At 42.2% G+C, this 8,588-nt stretch overlaps 1 protein-coding gene across 1 annotated transcript in view; it reads right to left on the bottom strand.

The window, feature by feature from the left end:
• The window catches only part of JAM3 (junctional adhesion molecule 3), a 58,256-nt gene extending 49,985 nt beyond the window's left edge, over positions 1–8,271 (bottom strand). The window contains exon 1 of the mRNA XM_003795917.3: positions 8,061–8,271. Coding sequence (XP_003795965.1) covers positions 8,061–8,271 — 211 coding nt within the window. The remainder of the gene's footprint in view (positions 1–8,060) is intronic.
• Positions 8,272–8,588: the final 317 nt, after the last annotated feature.

The following is an 8,588-nucleotide window of genomic DNA, read 5'->3' as shown; positions in this document are numbered from 1 at the left end:
CTTGAGCCCAGGAGTTGGAGGTTGCTGTGAGCTGTGAAGCCACAGCACTCTACCCGGGGGACAGCTTGAGGCTCTGTCTCAAAAAAAAAAAAAAGATTAAAAAAAAATAATAAAGTAGCTGGAGAGAAACGGGCAACCCAGAAAAAAGAAAACCCTGAAGACATGAATGACTAGACTTCACAACAGTAATAGCAAAATCCACAAGTATATATAGTCCAAGTTCTAAAACAAAATTAACTGTCAACCTAAAATTATGTATCCAGCAAATCTGTATTTCCTTTTTTTTTTTATTGAGATATTTGTTTCTCTCAGTAGAGTACAGTGGTGTCATAGCTCACAACAACCTCAAACTCTTAGGCTCAAGAGATTCTCTTGCCTCAGCCTCCCTAATAGCTGGGACTATAGGCGCCTGTCACACAGCCCAGCTATTTCTTGTTGTTGTTGTTTAGCAAGCCCAAGCCAGGTTTAAACCAACCAGCCCTGGAGCACATGGCCCCCTAACCACTGAGCAACAGGCACCCAGCAAGCAAATCTGTATTTCATCACCAAGATACAAGGCACACTTTCAGATATAACCAAAAACCACTTCAACATCAAGAAACCCACACCAGGGTGGGGAACCTGAGTCCTTCTGCTTTCAAGATTGTTCTTTTTTAAGGAAACAAAAAAAGCTTCATCTTTCTCTGCTACACCCCTTTTTATAAAAGGATTTGTTCTGTAAAATTTGGATTCAGTCAAAAGGCCACCCCCAAAGATCCACAAGGCAATATGTGACTCCAAGGCCCCAGGTTCCCCACCCCCTACATAATAAAGTCCAAACTCCTTAGCCTGGATTGAAAGGGCTCTACACACGAGTTACTTGCCATTGTTCTCTTTGATGGTCCCTTAACTTACTAACTGTGACCTTGGACCAGGTAATTAGCCTGCCTAAGGCTCAGATTCAATATCTGCAAAATGAAACCTATAAAAGTAACTACTAAGACCAATTAATTACCCAAAATTAGATGGTATAGCAAAAACAAAACAAAAAAAGGATCAATTAAGATAACTCAGGTGCTGTGGACTGAATGTTATGTGTCTCTCTAAAACTCGTATGATGAAACCCTAACCCCTAATGTGACGGTACTGGGAGATGGACCCTTTGGAAGGTAATCAGGTTTGGATGAGGATGAAACCCCATCATGGGATCAGTGCCTTTCTAAAAGAAACTTCAGAGCTCTGTCTACCATGTGATGCCACAGTCATCTGCAAGGCAGAAACAGGACCATTACCAGGAGCCAGATCTATAGGCATCTTGATCTTGGACATCCAAGCTCCAAAGCTGTGAGAAACAAACATTTGCTGTTTATGCCACCCAGTTTGTGGTGTTCTGTCACAGCAGCCCAAACTCACTCAGTCGCCAGGCAGAGCAATCAGCACAATGCCTGGCACATAGTTTTCAATAATTGGTAGCTGTTATTATTATTACAATAACAACTTCCTGGTTGCAAAACACAACATATGCATTCCTAAGTCCACGCCTTTGTTCATACATTTTCCTCCACTTGTTGGGCTATTGTCAAACCCATTCTTCCAAATCTGCAAGTATGCCGATCAAAATTATCGCTTAAAGTCTAGCTCCTTCTAGAAATTCTCCTCTACCTGGCCAGCCCAGAGTAGGATAACCAGAGAGCTAAGAGGAATGCTTTGAAGGTGACCATGGTGACATTCAGGAGTGAGGGATGTAGCATTTTTTCTAGGATGAGTTTGCAAACTTGTCTGTCCTCATAAATGTTCTCACTTCTAAATACAGGGTGGGGCAGCGCCTGTGGCTCAAAAGGGTAGGGCACTGGTCCCATATGCCGGAGGTGGCAGGTTCAAACCCAGCCCCGGCCAAAAACTGCAAATAATAATAATAATAAATAAATAAACAAATAAATACAAGGTGGACATAAAGTTCATGTGCAATTTAAAAAGATGTTGATAAATTGCACTCAAACTTTATGGATGGCCTCACATAAAATATTTACCCCAATGCTGCTCTGTTAACTATCTGAACTATATGTTCCTTCTGGTCAAGAAAAGCATTTTCTTAAATTTCCCTGTTTTGCCATGGAAAGCTTTAGCCATAAAACACAGAGAACTACCAAATAAAGATGAACTGGCTGATTAAAAGGTTCAGAACCTTGACAGAGATGCTGAAAAATACGCGGAAAACATACACACAAATACCCAACCTGCAGCTGTCTTAGGATTCACTGCATTCTCTGTAAGCCTCTGGACAGCTGCACTTCATTCTAAAGACATCAAATATTTTCCTTAGAGAAAGATATCCAGCAAGGAAGTCTGTGTTGGGCAGGAAGAAGTGATAGGGTACATTAGCTGACAGCTCACTTCAGGAAACATCTTTCAGGGCCTACTTTCAGCGGAAGTCAATTTGACCCTGTATTTCTACTATCCAAAAGAAAAAAAAAAACAGAGATCTTCCAAGAGTTGCCCAGCTGGCACACAGTAGGTGCTCCATAAATTTCAACTGATTATGAAGAGATGAACCAAGGCATTTACTCAGATAATTTTGTTTGTTCCAAAAGAAGAAGGCAGGAGGGTACTCTCAGCAGCTGTCTTTTAGTTTTCCAGTTAACCATTTGCTGAGGAAGCTACAGCTGATTCTCCCACCCAAAAGCTGGTGATAATCTCTCAAATGAGTCACAAAAAACATATGATCAAACAACTGAGCTTCAGGGCAGCGCTTCCTCCATCTAATGTAGGTGACGTTAACTAAGGAACTAGAAAAAGGCACAATCCACATGCTATCACAGTAAACTAAACAAATCAAGTTTTCCCATTACCAATGCCAAATTTAAAATTCCACTATTATAGCTACTGACGCCACAACAAAATGCAATTTTTTTCATTACACAAAAAATATCCTCATTAAAGAACACTTGGAAAAAAGACAAAAGAATGAAACAATCAGTCAGGAAAACAAATCAGTAGTAAGCAATCAGCCATAAGACCTCCCACTCAGAAACAGACCCTACCAACATTTGGGTTCATTTTCTTCCAGGTTTCTCCCTAAGAATAAAATGTTTTGCATAATTGTAATCACAAAGTATATGCTGATATACCTGCAGCTTGCAACACTTAAATTACATCATAAGCATTTCTCAATCTTTTCTTAACCTTGGATGGCAAAAAGATTTTTAAATTAAACCAAGTAAAGAAATACTGTTCTCTTTCATCCATAGCAACTACTACAATAAAAACTTAGATTTTCCAAAAATTCCTATGGCCACTGGAATTAAAATAAGGTATATAAAAAATGCCTACACACTGAGGCTGGGCATGGTGACTCACACCAGTAATCCTAGCACTTTGGGAGGCTGAGGCAGGTGGATAGACAGGTGGGTGGACTGATAGCCAGGCATCTGGCAGGTGCTTGTAGTCCCAACTACTTGGGAGGCTGAGGCAAGAGAACTGCTTGAGCCCAAGAGTTTGAGGCTGCCATGAGCTGTGATGTCACTGTGCTCTACCAAGGGCAACAAAGTGAGACTCTGTCTCAGAAAAAAAAAAAAAAAAAGAAAAGCCTAGACACATAAGAAATGGGTTTTTTTGTTTGTTTGTTGGCAGTTTTTGGCCAGGGCTGGGTTTGAACCCACCACCTCTGGCATATGGGGCTGGCATCCCCATATGACTCCTTTGAGCCACAGGCACTGCCCATGTTTAAGAAATGTTAACTGACCTTCAAGTAACAGAGACAAACTGAGTATTTACCAGTCACCTCTGAAAAAAGATACAAATGAAAATAAATTCAGCCTCTATTCCCAACAAATTTTTAATATCACTAGGAAGATACAGTGCACTTGCACCCCAAAAGTAAAACCAATATAATTCAGCATGGGATACCCTGGCTCTTTAAGGGCTGGGGATGCTTTATTCACTTTGTACTCCAGCACAGAGAACAGTGCCTGGCATATCATAGATACTCAATAAATGTCTGTTGTATTGAAATGAACTATGGACTGAGATCATGTTTATTTAGAGACAGGAAGGATCACTATGAGCCGAGCTTGTCAGACATAGCAGATAGCAAGAATATGACAGAATATGATTTGGGGAATAACTTGCAAAAAGAAGGCTGAACCACAGAAGCCTTAAGATACTCTGAAAATGAAAGATGATATAATAAAAATGTCCATATAGTTCTAATTTTATTAAATAGTTTGATGTTTCTATATAAGCAGCATGAAAGAAACCCCTGCTACACATATTAACTACTCATGGGAAATATATAACACACACAACATATAGAGATAGTACTTAAAAACAAAACACACAAACACAAAATACTACAGTATTTCCTGAACATCAGAAACAAGCGCCAGTTCTCAGGAAGCTCTCTGTGTGCCATGGCAGGTGGCAAAGAGACAGTTAAATTGAGGCTTTAGCCCTCCATATGAAGGACCATAGTGGACACTGTCCTTGCTAAACTAGGTGTAAAAGAATGTGCTTACCAAAACTTTCTTTCAGGCTCTCTTTATACTCCAGTGAAGTTATTTGCATATACTGCTAAAATTCAGAGGGAACACACAAAGACTGGAAATTTGTATTCAACCCTAACATCATCACATTCACACCACCTGACTGTGAACATATCTTAAAACAGAATCCAACTTCATGACCAGAGTATCGTTTAGCACACTCTATACATCCTAATTTCATTCACACATGTTTTCCTTTCTTTTACTCCACTTGTGCTTTAAAAAAGTTTGAAGAATTTATGGAGAAGGAATTTGCTAATATCACATTTCTAACAGCTGCTAGATGAATGTACTAAATCCATAGCAGCTTCTGTTGCATGATGCGGCTGTCTCAGAAGCTATGCGGGATGAAAATGCATTTCTGGTTTTTTTTTTTTCCCCAAAAGAACGTATTCAACCTACCTTATGGGGCTACCTTAAGAACAGGTTCCATAGAGCTTTGGAGTTGTGTGAACGGGAATTCTGTCTGGATGTAATACCCCAATTACTGCGATTAAGTATCTCCATTCACTTTCCCCAAACTGAGCACTCAAGAACAAATGCCCATCAACAAGCCATTTGGGAATGAGCAGCTGATAGAAGTAATGCAGGCTTTCAAGGCAGGTGTTCTTTGTTTTTCTGAATGCTTTGTTTTTCTGAATGCACACAAGTCTCACAATGATTCTGTCAGGTAATTAAGAACAATTAAAACTAAGTAAAGGGCTATGCCATTCCAAAAAATAGTCCCAACAGATACAAACAGAAGAATTAAAGCTTTTTTCCAAAAATTTCCTGGAAATTTTGATTTTCAAATTTTGATATGGGCAGTGCCTGTGGCTCAAGGAGCAGGGCGCTGGCCCCATATACCAGAGGTGGCGGGTTCAAACCCAGACCCGGCCAAAAACTGCAAAAAACAAAAAAAATTTTGATATGCTTCAGCATACAAATTATCTTATCCCAAGAATGCAAACTGTTACTATTTTAATTTTAAATGTAACACTTCTCTTTAGGACCTCAAAGATTTGGAAACCTAACAGTAATTCCTACATAACCCCATTCAAAAAGACATGAAGCATAACATCTGTAAAAGTGAATTTCACCTGCCGTGAATTCAACAAAAGAAAATGTTATATGCAAACTACATAGCCTTGAACACTTGATAATTTGGTCAAACTGATCTGTAATAAGAATTCCACTGTTACATGGAACAGTACAACTAACCAAAGACTGGATTAAGGTAAACAATGGAAGATTCCCAAATTTAAGGTACATGGGATACATTACTCTTCTCAATTTCCACATACTTCTCTTTATCCACAAAATGGGATAGAGTTTTTATCAAGATTAAATGAATTAATACGTATGAAATTTTTATAATAAAGCCTGGCAAAGGGTAACTACTATAGAAATATCTGCTAATATATATATCAGAAACTGAAAATTTTAACTGAGTATAAATAGTAATATCGATTGGGAAAAAATAATCATAAAAAATATAAAAACACACCCGTCACGATCTGTGGAAGAATAAAGTATGCTTAGGATACAAACTAAACAATGAAAAAAAGAACCCCCACCTATAAAAAGATAGCTACATACCTTCAAAGTAGATTACTACATTCTGCAACCTTGACTCTTTGTCATTAGTCCTAGTTTGCAAAATCTGATCCTTCCTCCTAGTCTCTGCAAGTAAGTCTCAGCCCTTAGTAGCCAGAGCCACAAAACTAACCCCTCAGGGAGAGCAAAGTCAGAGGTTAAGGGTATACAAAGCTCTTAGCATTTTCTACTTTTATTAACAAACTACCAAGATGAAACTTATTCCTGAACTAAACTGCCAAATGTTTCTGTGATAAAAACTGGAAACTTTCATGTGAACAGGCCAAGTGAACAATAGGGAGTTGTTTCAGGCTGGTGAATAGGACAGTGTCAGTGTAACCAGCACAGTGGGTGCTGGACATTCCTGACACCCTTGTCCCCTGGCTAGCTTTTGATCACTTGTATCTTCCAGCCACATCTGGTTTTAGAAATTACTTTCAGGCAAAGCCCACAGCCCCCATCTATACACTGAAACTCATCCTTTGTCACAGAGCTCTATTTCCAGCACTTCTGGCCCAGACTCTCACTTTTTACCATCACCATCACGAACATCCTACCAGAACTAGCACAAAACACAGGAACGCTTTGTTTTCCTAAGCCTGTTCCTCCTTACTCCCAAACAGTCCTCTCGTGTTTTAAATTGTATGTTCTGGAAAACATCAAGGGATGACAGTGGCAAGTAAACCAAACAATAAAATGGCCTAAGAACTGAAAAAGGTCCTGGTCTGGTTAGCAGGAGACGCCTGCCAGGGGAAGAAGTGTGGTGTAGTGCTTTGGGCAGACGTGAATTTGAGTCTTCTTCACTACTCAGAACCCAGTCCTGGAAAGTTGACTTGACTCTGAGAAACGGGTTGATAAAACCCACCTCGAGACTAATTTTTACCAAGCATATTACGGAAAAAAGATTGCAAATATTTAAAAGATAAAAATCTTTAATTGTTTTCATGTCCTACTTGCTTAAAAATAGTATACTAACAAGGTGAAATAACTCATGAATAAAAGGAAAAGTTTATCCCATATTCAGAGAAAAATAAATAAAGTAAAACCCGGCTTCACAAAGTTGTTGCAAGGAGTAAATGAGATAATGTGAGTGCCTAGTGTATAGCACACGCTCACTAAATGGAAGCTATGTTAGTCCTCCTGTCCAACTATCCAGGGAAATGCAGATCTAATGAGAATTCCAAAACGGTGGGAAAGAAAATAAACAAAACTCCCCAAGTTTGTGAGTGTATCGTGATCAAATGGCCCAAATGCTATTTCCAGGTCTGTGTGGTCTCAGCCAGTGTGGAGACAAAAAAAAAAAAAAAATAGGTGGATATCCACGCGTTTTGCCTCTAGGAAAGGAAAGCAGTTCCTTTGTTTACGGCAAGAGTCAAAAATGAACAGCCGATCCCCAGAGGGCTGTGACCAAGAAGCCGGACAAGCCCCGCGCTTTCTGCCTCGCGAGTACTTCGCGACGCCCCTCATCACTGTCCGCTTCTCCCAGCACCGCACTGCCGTGCGGTGTCTTCTAGCAAGTTCCCAAGCCCACGCCGCGGCGGCCACAGTCCTCCCAGGATGCCGTGCCCCCCGCCCGGAGGAGCCCACCGCCAGGATCGGCCCACCGCCGGGCCAGGCCCTTCCCCACCCAGACAGGCCGCCGGCCGCGTCAGGCCCACCACGGGGGATCAGCCCCCCGCCCGGGACCAGATCACCGCCCGGGACGGGACCACTGTCCGGACAGGACCCAGCCCGAGACCCACCCGCGCCCGGGTCAGCCGCCTGAGCCTCCACCAGCCCCCGTCCAGATCCCAGCCCGGATCCCACCGCGTGTCGCCTGGGCCTCCGCCCCTCTGGCCCGGGACCCCCGGAGTCTTCCAAGCCCGGACCGCTACTCGCGTCCCTGATGGCTTCAGCTGTTTCGGCCCGCCCTGCCTCCCTCACCCTTAGACTCTAGTTTCTCAAGGTGAAAACTCAAAAACCCACCCCTGAAAAGCAGCAGCAGGAGGAAGTCGGACAGCCGGGCGCAGAGCCGAAATCCTGGTCGCCGCCTCAGCGCCATGTCGAGGGGAACTGAGGGGCCCGCAACCGCGCGCCGCGTACAGTAGTCCCTGCGCGCATGCGCCCAGTTGCCTGGACCCTGCGACCCGCCCCTAGTTACCATAGCGACCACCAGGCCCGGCTGAACCGGCACCATGGTAACAGAGGAAGCTGAAGTCTGGTTGCTATGGATACGGCGATGCTCTGGGCCGGGCTCAGGGGTTCTCTTTCAACGAACTTGTGGAAAGAAGAGTAAGGAAGCATGTTCAAGAGTGGAGCGGGATACATTTCTATAGCTATAGAATAAAAACATCACTATGGGTCGGATAAGGAACCATCCATCAAAATTTGGGAAATGAAGTGTCTCTTATTTTACAAATAAGGATGTAGCTCAGTTATCTTGGAAACATTACTGCCTTCACATCTTTTAGGCCTCTGATTCCTAAATTCGATGGAAGAAAAAGCGCTGAAATT

Source organism: Otolemur garnettii, unplaced genomic scaffold (genome assembly GCF_000181295.1).
Source record: "Otolemur garnettii isolate 467f Iridium unplaced genomic scaffold, OtoGar3 scaffold00097, whole genome shotgun sequence".
In the NCBI taxonomy this organism is placed as follows: Eukaryota; Metazoa; Chordata; class Mammalia; order Primates; family Galagidae; genus Otolemur; species Otolemur garnettii.
Note: the sequence above shows the minus strand (reverse complement) of the source record. Positions and strands in the feature narration are given on the sequence as shown.